General features: G+C 45.9%; 1 protein-coding gene across 1 annotated transcript in view; it reads left to right on the plus strand.

The window, feature by feature from the left end:
• Positions 1 to 1,145: 1,145 nt before the first annotated feature.
• Positions 1,146 to 21,449, plus strand: part of T265_01458 (hypothetical protein) — a gene marked incomplete at both ends in the record, with an annotated part of 42,605 nt that continues 22,301 nt past the window's right edge. The window contains 7 exons of the mRNA XM_009165499.1: positions 1,146 to 1,245; positions 1,289 to 1,407; positions 1,446 to 1,554; positions 10,371 to 10,512; positions 12,358 to 12,532; positions 13,875 to 13,976; positions 16,098 to 16,283. Coding sequence (XP_009163763.1) covers positions 1,146 to 1,245; positions 1,289 to 1,407; positions 1,446 to 1,554; positions 10,371 to 10,512; positions 12,358 to 12,532; positions 13,875 to 13,976; positions 16,098 to 16,283 — 933 coding nt within the window. The remainder of the gene's footprint in view (positions 1,246 to 1,288; positions 1,408 to 1,445; positions 1,555 to 10,370; positions 10,513 to 12,357; positions 12,533 to 13,874; positions 13,977 to 16,097; positions 16,284 to 21,449) is intronic.

Here is a 21,449-nt window from a genome sequence, read left to right on the forward strand (position 1 = left end):
TCGTCGTTTCTATTTCTCTTTATCTGTTGTTCGTCAAGCTGCTTTCAAATCCCACCTCTGACTACCTCTTGATAACGAGCCCCGAGTACGGGAGTTAGCGTTTCACTGACGGAACTAGATGCTTGGCTGTTATGGAAAACACTTTTCACACGAAGCACTGACTGGTAATCAGTTGGATGGAGGAACGTAATTGCTGATTGTAGTACGACGATCCTTGGCATTTTCCACCCAAGAAACAGGACATAAATTCTGTTTAAACCGTGTCGGATTCACGGACTGATTCACCGGATGGAGGCTCTCCTCCACGCTTTCCAGGTTGAGCTTTCCCTTGTCATTCAGTAGCTTCTGGTTACCTAAAAATTACAAGCGAAGAAGGTCTAGCACTACTCCTGAAGTTCCCAGCGCCGGATAGTAATCTTGCCAGACCGAGAATTTAACTACAACGGCGCCACATGTGCTTTGAATTTGGAACTAAATTCAGGGTTAACAAGGCAAACCAACCAAAATGAGAAAAACTGTTGCCCAATAAAGGTGTGTGCTTTGAGCTTGAAAATCGCTTGACCGTGTCCGCGCTCTTGGGTCAACGGTGGATAACATGCGAACTTAGTTCAAACAGTCTAACTAAGAGGTACGTCCAGTTGGAGACAGCGATACTCAAGGGGGAAGGCAAAAGACCGCAGGATTATTTCCATAATCAGCGGATTTAAGGCCGACAACCATTTTTGCCGCCGCTCAAAGAGGTTTATGTCATTCTTGTGTCCTGAGTAGGTAAATTGTGCTGCGTATTCTAGTGAGCCTGACCCCGGTCGCTCTTGCTTTGTCCTAGAGATGGCTTTCAGCAGTCGTAAAGAGCGGACACAGCATAAAGTATCTTCTTCACAAATGGTGAGTCCGTAACATCGAGAACTTATCCGAAGAAAAGAGATTTCCTTTCCTCGAAGCCTCTTAGAATGAGCTGAGGTAAAACCACATTCTGAACTAACCTTGAGGTGGCACGTCAACCGTTGGTCGACCGCGGGCACAAGTGCACACGTGCTTCGACCTGAAGCTCAGGAAGTTTCCTGGTGCGGCGAGCTTGCCGCATCCGGATCCGATAAGGTCCGCACTCATGTCCCATATCCCCCCATCTCCATGAACACTTTGTGATGTCAGAAAGCACCTCGGTTGTCCCACACCTCAGTTCCTTAGAATCCCCAGTTCAATGGCCGATGACGAAAAGTTCATACGATTTTGGAAAATCAATCGGTATATCAATAGTATACCGTTTCATTTCGATTGTTTGCTTCAGGTCAGGGTGCGACTTCAACTGTTTTTGAGGCTTCTTGTCCTGTTAATGGGAGGAAATGTGCAATAAAAATCATCAACCTAGAAAAATGTTCTACCTCCGCATCATTAGAGGAGATAAACGTGAGGCACTAAAATTTTCGTAGAATCTTCGCTTGTAGCGGGAAATTAAGTCGATGAAAAATATGAAGAACGAAAATATTGTGGCTTATTACGCCTCGTTCGTTGATCAGACTGAACTTTGCATCGTAATGGATCTTTGTCAAAGAGGTAAGTGTACTGGTATTTGTGTTGTTCCGCCACGGGGTGTGTAGGATTTCCGTTGTTTTGACTCGTGGTTTCAATTTAATGTCACCCACTGCTGTTTGACCGATTGGTACACAGGATCAAGGATTCTTTGGTCATGATTGTTCCTGTTGAGCAGATTCGGTTCGCCTGAAGTGTGTATATAAAGTATGCAGCACCACTTCTTAGGGTCTTTCCGTTGGTCGGTAAGCCTGAAGGTACGCAAACCCATTGAAAGGCATCCAAACTTGATTTAACTTGAGTGTAACTACTCGAACCGAAAAAAAGATTGACATCAACTTGAGCCGCGCGCGCTCTAGGGTTGAGAAGCTTTTCGTGTCCATACAGTGCATCAGTAAAACCGAATCCATCAGTCACACGAGGTGTAGGTATCAAGTCCTCTGAGGCAACGATAATCTCACAAGATGAGACCAGGAATCTCCAACCATTTCGAATTTGGGGCCTACAACCATCTTTGTAGTCGGTGCTACTCGCCTTCCAGGATGGGGACCGCGTGATCCTCACTGTGGCTGGTTGGAGACACTACAAGATATGGCTGCCAACCGATGTCAGTGGCGTTCTTGTTGTCAGTTTCTATCCAGATTGCCTGAGTGAATGTCTGGAGGTGTAGGCACCTCGGAATGATTGTGTTAAGCTAGCACTAAGTCCCTCCCCCATCCACCTTTATTCTTTTTACAATAAGGCTTTCAAATAAGTCATGGCTGTACGGCAGTGAAGCATTGGTGTTGAGCACTGGTGTCATGCTGCGTTGATAATGATGATGATGAACCATCTTTGTAGCAGCTCTATGGACACAACGCCTTTCTTGAGTGCTGATTGGGAAACTTGGTTGGCACATTCAGAAGGCCACCAATGTAGGCTGCGTTCGGAACGTGCGTCGAATCATCCGACAAACAATGAATGGCTTTTGAGCTGATTTTTCTGGATAGGAACCGTACTCAACAACGCAACAGTCTCGCCCACTTGATTGTGGGAGACTGGCCTAGCCCGGTCTGAGGGGAGTAAGGCGTAAATGTATTGGTCTTCATACGACTGCGCATGGTAGGTGTTCTTCTAGCAGTATCGTTTTCTTCAGTTCTAAACGCATTTTGACTAGATTAGACAGTGCCCTGTCGGTCACTGACGGCCGTTAGGCTATCAAAACGTGTAACTTATAAGACCGGGATTTCCAACCAGATTCCTTGGATGAAGATAGCACCACAGCTTGCACAAGTATGGTCATGCTAGGATGAGATTGTTAGTCAGTGTAAATAAACAAATAAGTCGTTCAGCTGTAACACTTCCAGTACCCAGCTGCCATGCTACCCGAAGGAAGCACGAGGGCTAGGATAATTCCAGGTTGCCCAAGCCTAGACAGGAGAAGTCGAGAGGCAGAAGTCGGGTTCGAAACATAGACCTTCCGGTCAGTAAATTCGCGTTCAAACCACTTGAGCTATCTCACCCCTAAATCCGGATGAAAGTATCATGTTTCACGAGATCACCGGGACTGATACGGCTGCGAAGCTGGACAATTAGTATTGTCTATGTTACAACGACACCAAAACCACTAAGGGCTAAGTCTTCTGCGCAATCCATATCTAAGCGAATGCCCCCGAGGAGCCCTTCCACCCCACAGGCATTAGAGGTTTGAATCTTCCACAATCTTACCAATGATGAAGCTGAAAAAGGACAGTTGCCGGACCATCTGATGCGAGCTTACCGTAGACGTTAACGCGTTCGCGGGAGCTGAAGTACAGCGCGTTAAGGGTGGTCAGGAATTTATGGGCATACTTTTGGCCCATAGACACTACCATAGTGCCTGACGGTCCGCAGAGTCAAACGCAGCTTTCAAGTCATGGGAGACAGCCACTGTTGGTTGCTTCAAACTGTCGCTGTTCCAGAATCTGCCGGAGGGTGGAAATGTGATCCGTGCATCCTCTTGCAGGGCGGAATCCAGCTTGGTTTTCACGAATCTGTCTATCCCTGTGTTCAGTCACCCTTCGAAGCTTAAGGCCAGAGTACACCTTCGATGCCACAGCTACCAGGCTGGTGTCACGGTCGTTTTCACACAGGGTCGGCGTACTCCTTTTGAAGAATAACTCGACATCCTATATTCTGCAGCCACCTCTTCACTCCATATCGCACCACTGAACTTCGACATTTGGCTCACATTCACATTTGGCTCCGCCTTTGAGGGCAGGATGCAGGCCGTTGGTAATGGCTCCTTCTCGCGTTTCACTACGAATAGTTCGCATTTCATTTATTGCGATCAGACTTTACTTTCTATTCGACCGCAAGAGCTACTTCCAGAGGCTGTGTTGCAGAAGGCCAGATAAACTGTTCTTCAAAGTGTTTGACCCATTCTTCCATTCGGCATTTTTGCTGAATTAACCAACCGCCTTCACTAATCTTTTGTTTCACCGACCTTTGCTTTCCTGGGACCAATCGACCACTCTACATCCTGCCTTCAAAAAAGGTCGAGAATCCTTAGTGACAGAGATATGGAGTGAAGATAAGCTGTCTGCAGAATGGGGCATGTCACCAGTTATTCCTGTCTTCAAAAGGGTTACACCGACGCTATGTGAAAACGACCAGGACATCAGCCTGGCAGCTGTCAGCGTGCGCGTCGCCTGTGAAACCCAGTAGACTTTGAAGGCTAAAGAAAATGGAAGTGGCCCATAAAATCGGCTTTATCCGGAGATTAGTTTAGTTGGTCGGTGAGGCCGATCCTGTGAGCGAAACCAACAAGGGTCAGAGTAGCGCGCCCATATTGAACAAGGAACTCCCTGACCGCTAGGCTGAATACTCCGAACAACGGTTATCGTGGCCACCAGCTGCCAATCATTTGGATCCTACAGCTGACGTAGAACCCTGGGCGGTGAACCTGGAACTCCCTCCGGCCTCGGGGGTTTATGACTGCATGTGTTCTCTCAAGAGCTTCCGAGCTCCTGCTCCGAATGACCTCCGACCAGCACAGTTCAGAGATGATGGTTGGGTCCTCAGTCAGCGCTTGTCTGATCTGTTTGCCTGAATTTCGGAAAAGAAGACTCGCAGACAACTGGGGAGATTCAGTGATAGTGTCCATTTTCGAAAGAGGGGCTTGCTTACACAGAGCAGTATCCGTCAGGGGTGCCCACTCTCTCCTTCCCCGTTTAATTCCGTGATCGACGAGATTACTAAGACGAGCGTTGGAATATGTTCAAAACTTGTGTTCAAAAAGCCGCTGACGAAAACCTTGTCCATCTGGAGTATGCCGACGACATCGTCCTCTTCGAAGAGAAGGCGCAGGTGTTTTTGTACGAACTGACCATTGTCATCCTATCTTTTAGCATGAACTTTGTACCCACAGTGTAAAAGCATGCTCCTGGACATGCAATCACTGAACACCCCGATTACAATCCAGGGAGAGGCTCTCGAATTTGTGGAGCGGTTTACATATCGTGGACATTGTATTGCTCTGATTGTCATGTGACAGATGAGATCAATACACGAATCTGCAAGGCTCGGATTGCGTTTGCTAATTTGAGACGCCTTTGGTGTCAAGGCAGTGTATGTATCCCTGAATAGGGCTACAGTGCACGCTGTTCCGTTCTATAACTGAGACATCCTGTTCGGAAGACAGAACTGAGACGTCTTCAGGTGTTCGACAGTGGTCGTCTGAGAACTATAGCTCGTGTGGTTCGGCGAACGTTCGATTGTGCAACGGGGACTTCCATCGAAGAAACTGTCCAGTACTAAAAGCTGAGTTGGCTAAGCCGCGTAATGTACATGTCCGATTCGGAGTGGTGGAAACAGAGAAGGTGGTCAGGTGTGACCTGGCAGAGGGGTATGAATAGGATCACGAAAAACCTGGGTGCAGTTGGTGCTACCCGTCTTCCAAGATTGTCAAAACGTGATCCCAACTGTGTTTGATTGGATACGCTGCAAGATATGGTTGTTAATCGATGTCAGTGGCGCAGTTGTTCTCAATTTCTACCCAGATTGACTAATTGCGTGTCTGTAGGTATAGGCACTTCGAAGTGATTGTGGTAGGTTAGCACTAAGTCACTTCCCCGCCCACTCATTATTTTCTTCACAGTAAGGCTTTCAAGTCAATGGGTTTACGGCAGCGAAGCGCCAGTGCAAAACACTGATGTCGTGTTGTCGATGATGCTGAACTTTGTCTGTAATGCGACTAACCGGTCAATACGGTCAAACTCTGGGTGATCGGATTGAGTGGTTATCAGGGCTTACTTTTTCCAACTCATCCTTTGTCGGGGGAAGGCTGCATTTCTGCTTCCATAAACGTGGACATGCTGGTCGCCTGAGAGAAGCGCCACATTGCCTTCATACTCCTATCCCAATTGTGTATAGGACCATCGAGTTGCAGGGCCACTCCTTTGAAATAAGTGCAGAATTTGGATGGTTGGCCTGGCGAAGAAACTGGTTTAAAGTCTGTGCGATCGTTTGTACCTCTGAACACACCATTATTTGTACTGTAATGTTTATTAGAGGACGTGACGCTTGAGCTTGAGGTGGCTCAGTGGAATACCTTTGGTTTGAACGCAACTCTCCTTTCCATCGATCCTGTATAGCCTTGGACATCTGGTAGGATCTCGGCTTTCATGCTTCGTTTGAATTGCACATCAGCTACTCACCGGAAGGGTACAACGTAATGTTTCGTGGCTACCCAGACTGAAGGATATGGCCAATATCGAATTCCATAATTGGAGATGTGACCCGCAAACTGGTGATAGAATTTCAGTTCATAGCCAACTCGATTGACGGTCAGCCATTCCTAATGCCCAGCACACCATCAACGAAACGTCCGAAGGGCATCATATCCGCTCTTCGGTTAAAATCAGGTTTTAACCAACCCTGTGAAGAGTCTATTGGTCCATTTAAATAACACAGCATCCACTTTCGCCCTTGAGTGGGAACACCCTTGTCTCTCACGAGAAGACATTGGACAGAACTTTCCAACAGGTCCCTTGGAATCATTTCGAAGGGAGCCAGTAGTGCTCAGGCCGGACTAATTTGCCAGAATACGAGTGCTCATACTGAGAAGTTTGGAGGCTGTTGGAAGAAACGATGATAAGAGCACTGATCACAATCAGGTCAATATTACTGGTTCGGCTTTAGGTCAGGCGAATTCACTTTATTTTCTGTGTTGGTGTTCTGGGTCTAACGCGGTATAGGAATACTGGTCTACACGTCTACTGCTTATACAGGTCCGCTAAGCAGTTCGCTCGTTTTGGTGAGTAGTTTGTGGTCGGACAATGTGGTACAACTGAGTGCTCATCATCATCATGCCGCAGTCGGAAATGTTAGTTGCGCCGGGCCATGCTGTGCGCGAGCTGGAAATCTGATGTGCAAGAGCCAGGAATTGGGGGATGCGAGAAAGACAGGGAGGAATGGGCGTACTTCCAAACCAGAGGGCACCAAGCAGTTTGGGAACCGGTTATGACTGGAACTGGCGGTAAATCGTGGTTCTGATGCACGATGGGCCGATGAAACAAGTTGACGTTACAATTGAAACCACGAATATCGTGAACTATCGAGGAATAACAATACATGGTGTCATTCATGTTTTCAGAGGCTTGATCAGTCGTAGGTCGGTACCAATTTTGTGTTCTATTTGAACGTCAAATTGTACGCATTGGGTGAAACGTACTCATTTACAAATAAAGTTAGTGTTAAACGGAGACCCAACTGAGTGATGTATTCTTTCAGGAAAATGTGCCGCGATATCTCGAAAATCGTATCAACTGAAACATTTGCCTGCCTTATGCAGAATATTCAGCAAAGAGTCAGCTAGAAACTTGACTGGAATTCAGCTAAGCATTATGTCAACTCATGCTTAATTTATAAGTGTGTATATTTCGCCCATTGTGCACTATTTGATGTTCATGCAAAGCACAGAGCCCCTGGAAACTGGGGTCTACGCCTACCTGGTGAGATCCAACAAGGATGAAGCTGATCTGTCCAGTACTAAAAGCTGAGTTGGCTAAGCCGCGTAATGTACATGTCCGATTCGGAGTGGTGGAAACAGAGGTGGTCAGCGTGTGACCTGGCAGAGGGGTATGAATAGGATCACGAAAAACCTGGGTGCAGTTGGTGCTACCCGTCTTCCAAGATTGTCAACACGTGATCCCAACTGTGTTTGATTGGATACGCTGCAAGATATGGTTGTTAATCGATGTCAGTGGCGCAGTTGTTCTCAATTTCTACCCAGATTGACTAATTGCGTGTCTGTAGGTATAGGCACTTCGAAGTGATTGTGGTAGGTTAGCACTAAGTCACTTCCCCGCCCACTCATTATTTTCTTCACAGTAAGGCTTTCAAGTCAATGGGTTTACGGCAGCGAAGCGCCAGTGCAAAACACTGATGTCGTGTTGTCGATGATGCTGAACTTTGTCTGTAATGCGACTAACCGGTCAATACGGTCAAACTCTGGGTGATCGGATTGAGTGGTTATCAGGGCTTACTTTTTCCAACTCATCCTTTGTCGGGGGAAGGCTGTATTCCTGCTTCCATAACCGTGGACATGCTGGTCGCCTGAGAGAAGCGCCACATTGCCTTCATACTCCTATCCCAATTGTGTATAGGACCATCGAGTTGCAGGGCCACTCCTTTGAAATAAGTGCAGAATTTGGATGGTTGGCCTGGCGAAGAAACTGGTTTAAAGTCTGTGCGATCGTTTGTACCTCTGAACACACCATTATTTGTACTGTAATGTTTATTAGAGGACGTGACGCTTGAGCTTGAGGTGGCTCAGTGGAATACCTTTGGTTTGAACGCAACTCTCCTTTCCATCGATCCTGTATAGCCTTGGACATCTGGTAGGATCTCGGCTTTCATGCTTCGTTTGAATTGCACATCAGCTACTCACCGGAAGGGTACAACGTAATGTTTCGTGGCTACCCAGACTGAAGGATATGGCCAATATCGAATTCCATAATTGGAGATGTGACCCGCAAACTGGTGATAGAATTTCAGTTCATAGCCAACTCGATTGACGGTCAGCCATTCCTAATGCCCAGCACACCATCAACGAAACGTCCGAAGGGCATCATATCCGCTCTTCGGTTAAAATCAGGTTTTAACCAACCCTGTGAAGAGTCTATTGGTCCATTTAAATAACACAGCATCCACTTTCGCCCTTGAGTGGGAACACCCTTGTCTCTCACGAGAAGACATTGGACAGAACTTTCCAACAGGTCCCTTGGAATCATTTCGAAGGGAGCCAGTAGTGCTCAGGCCGGACTAATTTGCCAGAATACGAGTGCTCATACTGAGAAGTTTGGAGGCTGTTGGAAGAAACGATGATAAGAGCACTGATCACAATCAGGTCAATATTACTGGTTCGGCTTTAGGTCAGGCGAATTCACTTTATTTTCTGTGTTGGTGTTCTGGGTCTAACGCGGTATAGGAATACTGGTCTACACGTCTACTGCTTATACAGGTCCGCTAAGCAGTTCGCTCGTTTTGGTGAGTAGTTTGTGGTCGGACAATGTGGTACAACTGAGTGCTCATCATCATCATGCCGCAGTCGGAAATGTTAGTTGCGCCGGGCCATGCTGTGCGCGAGCTGGAAATCTGATGTGCAAGAGCCAGGAATTGGGGGATGCGAGAAAGACAGGGAGGAATGGGCGTACTTCCAAACCAGAGGGCGCCAAGCAGTTTGGGAACCGGTTATGACTGGAACTGGCGGTAAATCGTGGTTCTGATGCACGATGGGCCGATGAAACAAGTTGACGTTACAATTGAAACCACGAATATCGTGAACTATCGAGGAATAACAATACATGGTGTCATTCATGTTTTCAGAGGCTTGATCAGTCGTAGGTCGGTACCAATTTTTTGTTCTATTTGAACGTCAAATTGTACGCATTGGGTGAAACGTACTCATTTACAAATAAAGTTAGTGTTAAACGGAGACTCAACTGAGTGATGTATTCTTTCAGGAAAATGTGCCGCGATATCTCGAAAATCGTATCAACTGAAACATTTGCCTGCCTTATGCAGAATATTCAGCAAAGAGTCAGCTAGAAACTTGACTGGAATTCAGCTAAGCATTATGTCAACTCATGCTTAATTTATAAGTGTGTATATTTCGCCCATTGTGCACTATTTGATGTTCATGCAAAGCACAGAGCCCCTGGAAACTGGGGTCTACGCCTACCTGGTGAGATCCAACAAGGATGAAGCTGATCGTGGGCTATTTAAGAGTTTTCGGTAAGATCGTGAGTAGTATGTTCTGTCAAGAAAAAAATACGAGTTGTTTGTGAGCAACAAGTCACTGGTTTTTTGGAGGCTGAAGTATGACTTGCTCGGAGCAGTTATAATTACTCTAATTCACTGTGTCCAAGCGATTAAAAATGAAGTCCTGGACTAGTGGTACACTGGGGTCGTTTAAGATGACTGTACTACTGCCGGTTTTAAGAAAATCTATGGGACGGATGGTGGATGTTCGCAGCCCAAGCACTAATACCGGTTTGGCCAGAAAAAACAATGAATACAAGGAAACGCCTTTTGTGATACAGTTTTCAACACTGCTGGGGCACCTAACATACGCATAACTAAATTATCCTGTCGAATATTTGGTGGTACCCCATTACTTGACACTCTTGTCTCTGCTGTAGCGGCTAGAATTAACACTCGTTTGACGCCGATGTGGTGCTCCAGTGCTATTGGCAATCTTGATCATTCCCTTAGTTGTGTCTGGTTTAGAACACTTTGAGAAGCTCTCGTCATTTCTCATAGTTATCCTGGTTGTTCATTACTCACATCGGTTGCTTGCTTGTGCGTATTTTGAATAGGCTCGTTACTGGATGTTATCAAGTATACCCAGAGCAAGCGAGATATCTCTTACGGAGTGTTCGATGAGAACACGATTGCTACAATTCTGCGAGACGTTCTTCGGGGCTTGGCCTACATCCACGAGAACGGGTTGGTGCATCGGTAAGTGTGTAAACTTTTTGGTTCAAATCTTTGCGTATTTTGTTTCCCTTATAAACGCCGATTTCTTCGAGGCGATGTGGCGTTTCCCCGGTTCATGGAGTTAACCGTTTCCGAAACGTAGCTGATTACTCAGTGCTAATGGCCTCCATAGAACCGATTTTTTGTAGGAGATAGCTCAATGCAGCGGAATCAGGGTTCAGTGAATGCATGCCCTTCCACTTCACGTCTGTCTCAGTTGGACTGTATCATAACTGTCGGTTCCAACCTACCATATCTTACTTCAAGACGCACCAACGATTGCTTTCGATTCGCACCGGAAGCGCCAGTATTTTTTGATGCTGCTTCTGAAGATCATGGTAGTCTTAACTGGCAACTAGATATTGTCCATAGCCAATGTAACCTTACATTCAGAATGCCTACCATCCATCCATCCATTCATAAGTAGTTTGTGTTTTGAGAACGACATCCAAGTCATAAACACCAGGGAGTAACGGTATTTCCATTCCAACGATACTGTCGTGTATTAGAATGTGTCACTTCAATTTGAAACCATCTATCAATGTACTTTCGACTCTAGCTGTCGTGGTTCGTCTTACGCTAATTATGGGTGAATATTGCCGAGGGCATTCAATGACTACAGATGATGACTCGCACCACTCAGTGTGTACCCTTTTGTCACAACGCTTTACCCACACGACGAAAATGCCTAGTAATATAGCGAAATACACTCATCTGCAAACTTATTTGGTTTTTCGAGAGACTCACCTGGAACCTAGCTGAATCTCTCGGTTTCGATGTTTCCAGTCAGCTAAATGTGCTGCACCAGGCCGCCTCATGTTTCAGTCGCTACGATATTCGAGATATCGTGATACATATATATCTTTGTAATGCACTACTCATAAGGTTGCTATCGAGGAGTTTTCAGCAACCTTATGAGTATTGCGTCGCCTAGTATATTGATTCTTGGTGTGGATGCTTTTACTGGATATTTGTCGCGTTGGACCATGCGTGTGTATGTGTGATAGCTACCAAGGCGGATGAATTTTTGCCAGTTGAGCTCTTCTTGCTCAGTTATCAGGTCGTCTGACTCACTTTGATACGTTTCATTTCAGCACATGGCTGAACAAAGACTGATGCGAACGGTTCCCTAGCTGGCAAGTACAGCACCCAACCAGCATAAATTATGAAGTGTATCAGGGTCGTCTATCGTAGGCGAGGTGTAAGTTCTCTTACTATTTCCGATCCGTTGTTTCCACCAGACCCGGATGGTGCCTTGGAGCCACCGGCGGTCGAACATTGAAAGTTTGCATGCCTTTTATGCACAGAGCCCACTTATATGCTTCACCAAGCATATGAATCTTATTGTCACATTATCTGAATTTTACAGGGCTAGGGTTGCTCAGTGGTTAGAACGCAAATTTACTGTGGTTCACACCTGGCCTCTGCATCCCAACTTCTCCTGTTCAAGCTAGGGCAACCTGGTAACATCCCAGCTCTTGTGGTTTCTTCGGGTGGCATGACAGCTAGGCACCGAAAGGGTGTTGCAGCCGAACGATCTGAATTTAACGAATAATGTACGATCACACTGGCGCCGTGGGTTTCAGAAGTTAGGAAGGCAAGTTGGTGTATACTATATAACAGGTAAACACCTTGGGAAGCACTACGCTACTTGTCGGCACGCTTACACTTGGGTGCCAGGATGTGTCACCTATCGCATCAGTCGTCCATAGTACTTTGACTTCATTCTTCCTGGTGCACGTTGCCGGACACTCCCATTACTGTGATTTTATTTCATTTGGATATACTAGTATCTTCTCAACATCTGATTGTACGTTTTTTTAACAGGGATCTGAAATGTGGTAATTTGCTGGTCAAAGACGACGGGGTGATTCAGATAGCCGACTTCGGTGTTGCCGGATTTCTGGCCACTCAGCCGTTGACTGCCACAGACAGCGTGGACCTGAGACGCTTCACGTTTGTTGGTACTCCGTGCTGGATGGCCCCGGAGGTGATGCAGCAGGTGAGTTACCAAGTTTCGTTACTTCTTCGGTTGGATATCTGCGGAAGAAGACTCGTCTTCAAAGCTTGCGTGGATTTTACTCTGGCGTGGACGACTAAGCCCGGAAGAGTGGTGGATTCGTAATCGATTTTAACCCTACGGCCAATGGCGAACGCCTCCAGTTATTTGCCGAACCCCATCTGTTCCTGGTCGCCAGGAACTTTGAACTCAGGCGCTCACATCGATTCACATGAATTCCACCAACCACAGGCTAGCTGTGGACTCAGTTGGATTGTGTGGCCGTAGTTACCAACGGAGAACCTCAGTTAAACATTAGCTTTTCTTCCGGGTTACGCAACCTCACTTCGATCATGTGAATGCGCGAACTCGGTTATCACGCCGCTTTCCATCAGAATTATACACATATTGAATCAGAGCAGTTCAGTTCATCAAGCTGATATTGCTGGGAACCCACTGAAAAAACAGTATGATGAATACTGGTTAGGGGACGAATAGAAGAGAGCTTAAGAACTTATGCTCTTAGTTTATTAGGACCTTAGGCCCACGGCCTCCAGCTCGACCAAATGTACTCGGTTTCGTCGGCGTCAGCCCATGTTATTGATGTCAATTGGGCTGATATCTGATGCATCCTTGGATGGGGACCCCGGGACTCAACTTAGCATTGGTTAATGATACTGGTGGACATAGTTCATTCACACTGTCAGTGGCGCTCCTAAGTGATGCATTCCACATTGCTCGGAATTTTGTTCGGGTTTCTGCCTCTAACTTTTTGATAGCCAACTATAATCTCTAAGGCTGGACGCGGGTTCTATTCGTCGGAACGGTATCTGTCGACCAGCTTCTGCATCTCGACTTCTGTCTAGGTGTGGGCAACTTGGCAGTATCCCAGCCCTCGTGCTTCCTTCGAGTGACGGCACCTAGACACCAAAAGGGTTTTTGTTACAGTGGAATGATTACCTCATTCATTCTCATTCATTCTACCAGTCTAGCTGTTCTTCGTTACAGTGACTGATCTACTCCATCCACCTCAGCTTAAGGAAGCCAGTTTTTCCTTCTTATTCCTTTCTTCCCCAACTTTTCGGATGATTTCATTTGACCTGCCAGTCACGTAGGCTCTGTCCACTGAGCACTAGTTACCAGCCTCTCGCCTAACACAAATGACCTTTTTTTCTATTCTATTAACCCTGTCTCGGGACCAGATGTGAATAATTAAAGGTTATGGGGCTGTTTGTATTACCGTACTCACCACACTTACCCGTTTCACGGGGGCTTGTCGTGAGACTGTCTGCAACGAAGTTTCCGGTTCTTCGATAGACCATGTTTTTGCTGTTTTCCTCACCAGGCACGGGGCTACAATCAGAAGGCAGATATTTGGTCTCTCGGCATTACTACCATTGAGATGGCCACAGGGCAAGCTCCCTATGCAAAATACGCACCAATGAAGGTGAGTGACGTACGTAACCAATTTTTGTAAGCATTTTTACACACGCCTACGTTGCCACATGCAGTACGTTTTCTACGGGTAGTACAGAGTTTTTATAACATTTTAAGGCTTTTTTGGATTTGCGCCAATCTGCATAATTTGATGTTGGTATGTTTTATATGCGTATTTTTGTACACGTCGATAACGCAACTTATTGATGAATTTCGGGGCCTAACAATTCTTGCCTTGTGGTCTGCCTATCCCTCTCTCGTTCTCTATCAGGAGGACGAGTCTTTGAAATCAATAGAATGGTCTCAGAAGCAAATCGGTAGGTAACAAATTACTCTCCGAGGTTGGCACTTGCTTGCCTGAAATTACACGGGTTGATCGAGTCATTCATTACTACACGTCTAGCATGAGGGGGTTAAACTGCCAATCGAATTATCATCGCAGCATATCGTGCTTTACTTTGTTGCAGTTCACTCTTAGCTCCGTTTCCATTGCAACAAAACTAGTGCATCTATCACCATATACACTTCTGGGGGTTCCTCTCCGACTAACGAAGCTGGAAAGCCTTATGGGAAATGAATCAATGAGCAGTGAATTACCCACGTTTATATGTCACCATAGGGGGATATGGAAGGCTCTGTGGACGACTGTGGCAGTGGTTAATTGTACTTATTTTTGTATCTCTTACCGGTATCTGGTGCTGAATGGGGATAGAGTAAGGAAAGTCAAGATGGCTTTGACGAAGTATTGTTTATTCCACCATTTAGACTCCTCCCTCGCCTGTAACCCTTGAGTCATTCTCACAGGTTAGGTAGACAAGGATTAATAGTTGTCAAGTCATATAGAATTACCCGTTTCTTCGGATGTACTGCTTTTGTGGCATTTCGTCGTAACATTTTAAGTCTTTATGTAGAATTGAACCAATCCATCTTGTAGTTTGGACTGAAGTCTACTCAATTTTATGCTTGTATTTGCTTAATGTCTATTTTTCTACATACGGTATCACAATTCATGGGTAAGGCTCGAAACAACACATTTCTTTGCTTTTCTTTCCACACGTTACCCAACTGGGTTACGTAAAGTTTTCCGTACTGACGTGGGCGACTTTCTAGACTGGGTTCGTTCGTTTTTCCACTACCCGGACGTGGATCATCCTTTGATCTTTTCTGTGACTGTTATTTTCCATAAACCGCTGAATGTAAATCAGAAATTCTTTGTTTAGAAATCCTCTCCAACCAGTGGAGGAGTTTCAGTCTGCCAGAAACCATTTGAAGACACGTGGACAAAATGCGGTGTTCGGGCGCCTTCTTGCCTCAGTTAAATATATGTAGTGGCAGAAACTGGTGCATCACTGTCTCAAGCGTAGGGTTTAATTCATTGTCTACACCGCCGAACCCTCCCTATTCATGTTCATATGTTCACTGGTAGTTGTTCATCACTATGTATTTCGAGAGAAGCCCCCATAGGCCATTCGAAATGATTGTTCTTTTAGCGTTTGTGCGCACGTACTTATAACCGAAAAGGACAAAAGAGATGGTGCTTGGGCTAATCTTGAACAGTTGCACAAGCGAAAAGAGAAGGTAGGACTAGAACTATCGTATTATCATTTGCCAAGGTTGTGTGTGCTCTGCCCGCTGGGTATCGCATACACTTGCCTTTCACCTCCTCATAAACTTCCACTGTATGGGGATTCACTACGTTCTCGTCTAACTGTAGAACACGTGAAATCCGTCGATGCATTCGGAGTCCTCTAGTGTGAATTCCTTATTGGACATCCTAAACCGACATCGTCCAGGTACTAAGGACTCTCGTCCGATAGTTTATCCGTCCGGTGTGCACGACGTCACGTGTTCACCTTCATGCAGTTTTGTATTTTCCTTGCATGTACGTATTTATCAGTGCTTCTCAAAGCATCAGTCGAAACTTATACAAACTTTTCGTGCTGATCGAAAGCCCTCATAACAGAAGTCCGAATTAGTTCCCGTGTCACATACTGCAGCAAAGACTACTGACCAATGAAATCTCCCTAAAGACACCGATAGGTGATACTTAGACACGAAAGTGATATTTTATTTTTCCGGTGTACTTTTTGAGCATGAGTGTGACCGTCTCATTCGTATATTCATTGGACAGGTTCTCATGCTAACGCTGCAGAACGACCCACCTGACATCGACACCGTCGCCACGGTGAGCAATCAGTACATCAATTACGGTCAAAAGTTTCGCAAATTTACCCGCGCTTGTTTGATGAAAGACCCGGGACAACGGTTGTCGGCACGCGAACTCCTGAGTCACACATACATTAAGGCAAAAGCAAAGGTAATCTGGTTGTGATGTGGGTTTATGTACTTTTTGTTGATGCGTCAAGTGACCCGCTTGTTTCTCCCACATGCTAATTTACGCTGTTTTCTCGCTCTGATCCCAATTTAGACTACCACCAACTAGGGATTCCGTAAAGCGATCTGTCATGTTTGTCTACCCAGGTTGTTCATTCCGGTGTGAGGCTATCTCCAGGCCATACAGTAGTCTTGTGGGTCATGTAAACACTTGCCGGTGTCGCGTAACCCGCATAATTCTGCGGGTTTCACTAAGAGTGTTGGTTTGGTCATGATTTGACCTGGTGACGTTTCCACGCATTGCGTGGATTTTGCTACCCAATACAGGTGCAGAATTTACTACATTGTTATATTCTGTTATCATCTTTGACGCTGCGATATCGCATCATTCGTACTCTATCCTTAACAGTGTTCGACTGGAAAGAACCAGCACTAACGTGTGACAAATGGATCATGACCTCAGAAGTCAGTATTCTTGTCTTGTCCTCTTTGGACGCCCAAACTTCACTCGTGGCTTCTCGCAACAACATCCCATTGCTTTGATGGTCGGGTTAAGCTGAGTGGAGGTAACGGAGACTTTGAAACACTTGCGACGTTTATGAACCAGTAATGCAGAGGGAGTGCGTGAGGCCATCAGACAACAAGATGATAAGATGATGGTTCTGTTTAATCCCTACAGATCTTCATATTAGATGGTGAGTTCAGAGGGGCAGCTAACCATTCGCGAAGGAATCAGAAGATGGAGTAGTTTGCATGAAGACTTTTAACTGGTAGCATTCTGTCTTGAGTACTTACGACCGTCCGTTGCGCTACCGTGGAAGTGAATGGTGATCATGCTCGGCGTAATCCTCTTGCGCATGGTCATCCCGCTTTACAAAAGCCAAGGAATATCGGGCGGGTTATTCGTGAAAACCGGTGGGGTGCTTTTTATTTTTCCCCTCACAATAAGGCTTTCAAGTAAATCCTGGTTGTACGGCACCGTGGCATCAGTATTGATGTCATGGTGTGTGATGCCGTTAGTGATGGTGATGATCTGTAAGTTTCCTTCTGTAGCGGTATCTCTATCGACTACGTTCAAAGTAAACAAGCTTAAGGAAGCCGATGAGTGTCTTTGAATGGTACTGAATTTCGTACCGCAGTGACACGTACTGTTCGATGTGAAACTTTTTACGCTCGATATAAATCAGATACTATTCTCGATGGTCCATATACTTTTTCGGAGATATTAATCGAATCGCCGAATGCTGAGTCTCTTGCGGATGCGTCATCACCAATATGCTAGGAAGCTATTGAAGAATAGGTATGGCTGGATTTTATCGGGCTTATACTCCGTATTATAAACCCGGGTAAGCCTTTGGTAGTGTGAGAAGATTCGGGAATTTTCAGTGGAGATTTCGTCCTTTCAATCTATGCTGAAGTGCTGAGAAACACTGCACAGCTGTTTCTTCCTTATTTGGAATCGCCAGTAGTGCGCGTCTCGTAAAACTCCGGGCTGTTTCGAACCCGCAATCTTCCGGCTAGTAGTTTGAGTCTTTCGGCCGCGAGCTCCCAATCAGCAGTGTGATTGACTCGCGCTTTTGGTAGGTACCTCATTATTGCACAGTTAGGGTCGCCAGTTGCCAAAAACTGTTACTTTCGCGTTGTACAGCGATCTGAGAAACCGGTGGCACTACGCAGGCATATGAAGACTAGTACGGTTGAATGGGTTCTGGTGATCGGTCCTCTTGAATCGCTGTATGCCCCAAAGGATAAAGATCTGTGCGCGGTTCGATGTCAGTGGTTTACTTGCTGCCTGACTGCTCACGTATGGCAAATAGAAAAATGAAGTATCTGTGATAAGCCAACTCAGAATCTTTGCTTTCCGTCTGTTTTTCCCCTTTTCAGAACGATGGATCGGGAATAAATCATGTTTGGATCACAGTGAGACAGAACACGGATGTTACCAGTGTTCTGTGGGTTCGCAATGTGTTGTTGGTGCAGGTTTGCCATATAGTTGAACAATCTACAGCGTGGAAGCGAGGTGCACTTTTGACAGGGACTAGTACGCGTAGTCTGAAACAAGCACAGGATTGAAGTTGTTCTGGAAAAAAGCGGGACATGATACATTTCCCTTCGTGATATCAGCATGACTTAGCCCACTGTGCGCAGTGGGCACGTAAGCCGTGCTCTCCTTAAAAGGACTTTCTTGCGCTTGATGCTGAACTCCAGTTAGACCGGGGGTTACGAATGATTCTTATATTTGTTCAGAAAATGAGGGGATTCTAAATGAACCATACGAGAACCGTTAACACACGCATTACTCGAGCCCGAGATGGCTCAGTGGTTAATGTCTGAACTTACTGACCGGAAGACTCATGGTCCGAGTCCAAACCCGGTGTCTCAACTTCCACTGTCTAGGCTTGGACAACGTGGTAGCATCTCATTCCTCGTTCTTCTTTCAGGTGGCGTGGTAGCTAGGCACTGAATGGGTAATACAGCTGAACGATTATTATTTATTGGTATTACGCATAGCTCCTATTGTTTGACTCCACTTTGACGCTTGACGACGCTTGCTAGGATTCGAAATCACTGAATTTTTTGGACAGAATTATTGGAGAAGATGAAGAAATGGGACATTCCCAGAGATCTGGGAAACAGTTCCCTAGGTGGGAGTTTACCGAGTTTGTGAGACTGCACTAGTTGTCCGTGCTTCGAACGCTCTTTGTACCTGAGAAAATGATTCGTACGTTTTCGCTATTGCTCAAATCCGACGTACTAAGGGAAATCATGTCTCAATACTTTGGCGTCGTTCTTCTGGCTACTAGGTACGTTACGGGAGTTTTGCGTCCTACGAGCTCAGCTCCTAACCATTCAGCTGTAACACCCTTTCGGTGTCTAGCTAACACGCCACCTGAAGGACGCACGAGGGCTGGGATACTGCCAGGTTGCTTAAGTCTAGACAGGGGAAGTCGAGAGACGGAGGCCGGAGGTTAGATAGGAGTGTTGCCGGTGAACTTCGCACACAACAGCTTCCAGTAAGTTGCACTATTTGCGACGTCTGTTGTGGTAAAATATAGTCTCTGCTGGCAGGGTATCTGTGGCGTACTCAGATCTTTGAAAATTGATGTCTTCGCGGTGTGACTGTGGTTCGTATACGCGGCTTGGAACGAGTAGATTAGGAAATAGGTTTCTGGTTGCATAGCAAACATTCTCCTTGAGGACTGTTCCGGGCGGAACAGTTGTGCTGGTTTGCTCTTGTGTGTACGCCGTTCCCTGTGAAGGATGTTGAAAATGCGGTTAGAGCAGAAAAAATCGTGATCTTATCAGTGTTTAGGCGCAGCAGGACAAGGATGAGCGCGGTTGATGTAGTGCCTTCATAATGAGTTCCTGATGAGGCTTCCTGCTGCAGACGGCGTTGCTTTATCAAATGCGTGTCTGGCAGTATGATTTGCCATGGCAGTACGATACCACTGTCTGATTAGTTTATTTCTCCGTTTCTCGCTAACATTATGACAACGATCTCCCTCTATCGGAGACTTATCGGAGACCTGTCTGAGTGATCGTAGTTAAAATGAACTTGTATACCGACTACAGGAGCAACTGTTAATTGTACAACGAAACGCTAGATCTAATGACGCACAAATACGCTTTCCCAGTTTACTCTCTTCTCTAAAAGATCCAGCATTCTACAAACACCGCCTGACCAAGAACCCATACAATCTCTTTCAAGCCACAATTTTTGTGTGATTCGACTGTACACGTTTTTACCCTTGCCAACCGTATATCAAGGAAGCTGCTCTGCTCACACGGTCCTTCAGCTTCACGTAGCATGACCCCTATACGCGTCGACACGTCTTTGCGGCCAGTACAAGGTGTGTCGGATAGTTTACCGAAAGCTTTCCCTCGCTGCCTATTTATTTATCAATTATTTATTTCAGTGCCTCTCGAATCTCTTATTGAATTCTCCTGTTTGTTTGCGACTATTATCAGTCGATCGTAAACAGGCAGACAGGGACTTGCTCCTTGGAGCTGTGTTAAAAGGGTTTATCGCAAAGTTTCCTCGCAAATCTGGCGCCGTTACTCATGAATGCTGCCCTGGCTGAGTCTCGGTTGTGAACAAGACAAGGTGTGTGTTTAGTTAGATGGATGCGAATACAGCCGCCAGTATTGGGTCATTTCCAACCAGCTAGCACTTTCCTTACTGATCTTGGCTATGAGATGACCAAGCCTGCACCTCCGTGGACCTTGAACGTATTGAATTTGTTTCTTATTGTCCGAGAAGACTGCTCACTGTTCTTCGATGGTATGCGTCTGGTGTAGTGCCGGAGGCAAGGTTTCCTCACATAGTCATTCTGTCCCACTTGGTAGGGCCTGTTGGAAGATGGATCAAGCAATTTTGAGCGTATCATTCACAAATGTGAGTTGGCTTCTCCTTCGTGCGGTTACGTTTACCCACGAAATTCGCGTCGTGTTGGAATGCCTCTCGCTCGGATCCACGCGCATCTTTCTCATGTTACGCAGCTATAAACTGTAGCGTTTACTTTGAGTAGCAATAACTGACAGATTCATATCAGAGACATTACTAAAAGGGACGGTCTACTTCATAAAGAGTCACAGCGATAATTCTACAAATTCATCGCAAACAACCACTCGTTTGTTGATTACTTCGGAAATACAGGGATTCCCTGATTACTTGCACTTGCTCGGGCCTCTGCTTATTCGGTGCATGGAGGCGGATGATGTACTTGTTTCATTTCCAGTCTCGACTAGCAGACATGAATGGGCTACCTTCTGTAAGTACATTAACCCATAGTAGTATGAACGGACTGCTTCTGAATTCCATATTCTAGTCTGTGCTAGATTATAGGACTGAATCACTCGCTCACTAGTTGTGGATTCCTCTGCCGCTGAAAGCAGTTGAAAGTGCAAGCACATTTGTCACGCACGCTCACTGTACGCCTCCTGCCCAGCCCTTTTGTCTTCGTTTCTACATGATTTTCTCCGAAAGTTTTTTTCGGTTTTTCCCATACATTACAACTGCCATGGGAGGTCATGTTTGATTCTGGGTGACTTCACTGTTAGTAGTTCGTTTCTCTTCTGTTTATGTGGGTTTGATTTTTCAGGTGTGCTTACAGATAAATCGATGGTTTGACCACTGACAGCCCCTTAG

This window comes from Opisthorchis viverrini, assembly GCF_000715545.1.
Source record: "Opisthorchis viverrini unplaced genomic scaffold opera_v5_16, whole genome shotgun sequence".
Taxonomy (NCBI): Eukaryota; Metazoa; Platyhelminthes; class Trematoda; order Opisthorchiida; family Opisthorchiidae; genus Opisthorchis; species Opisthorchis viverrini.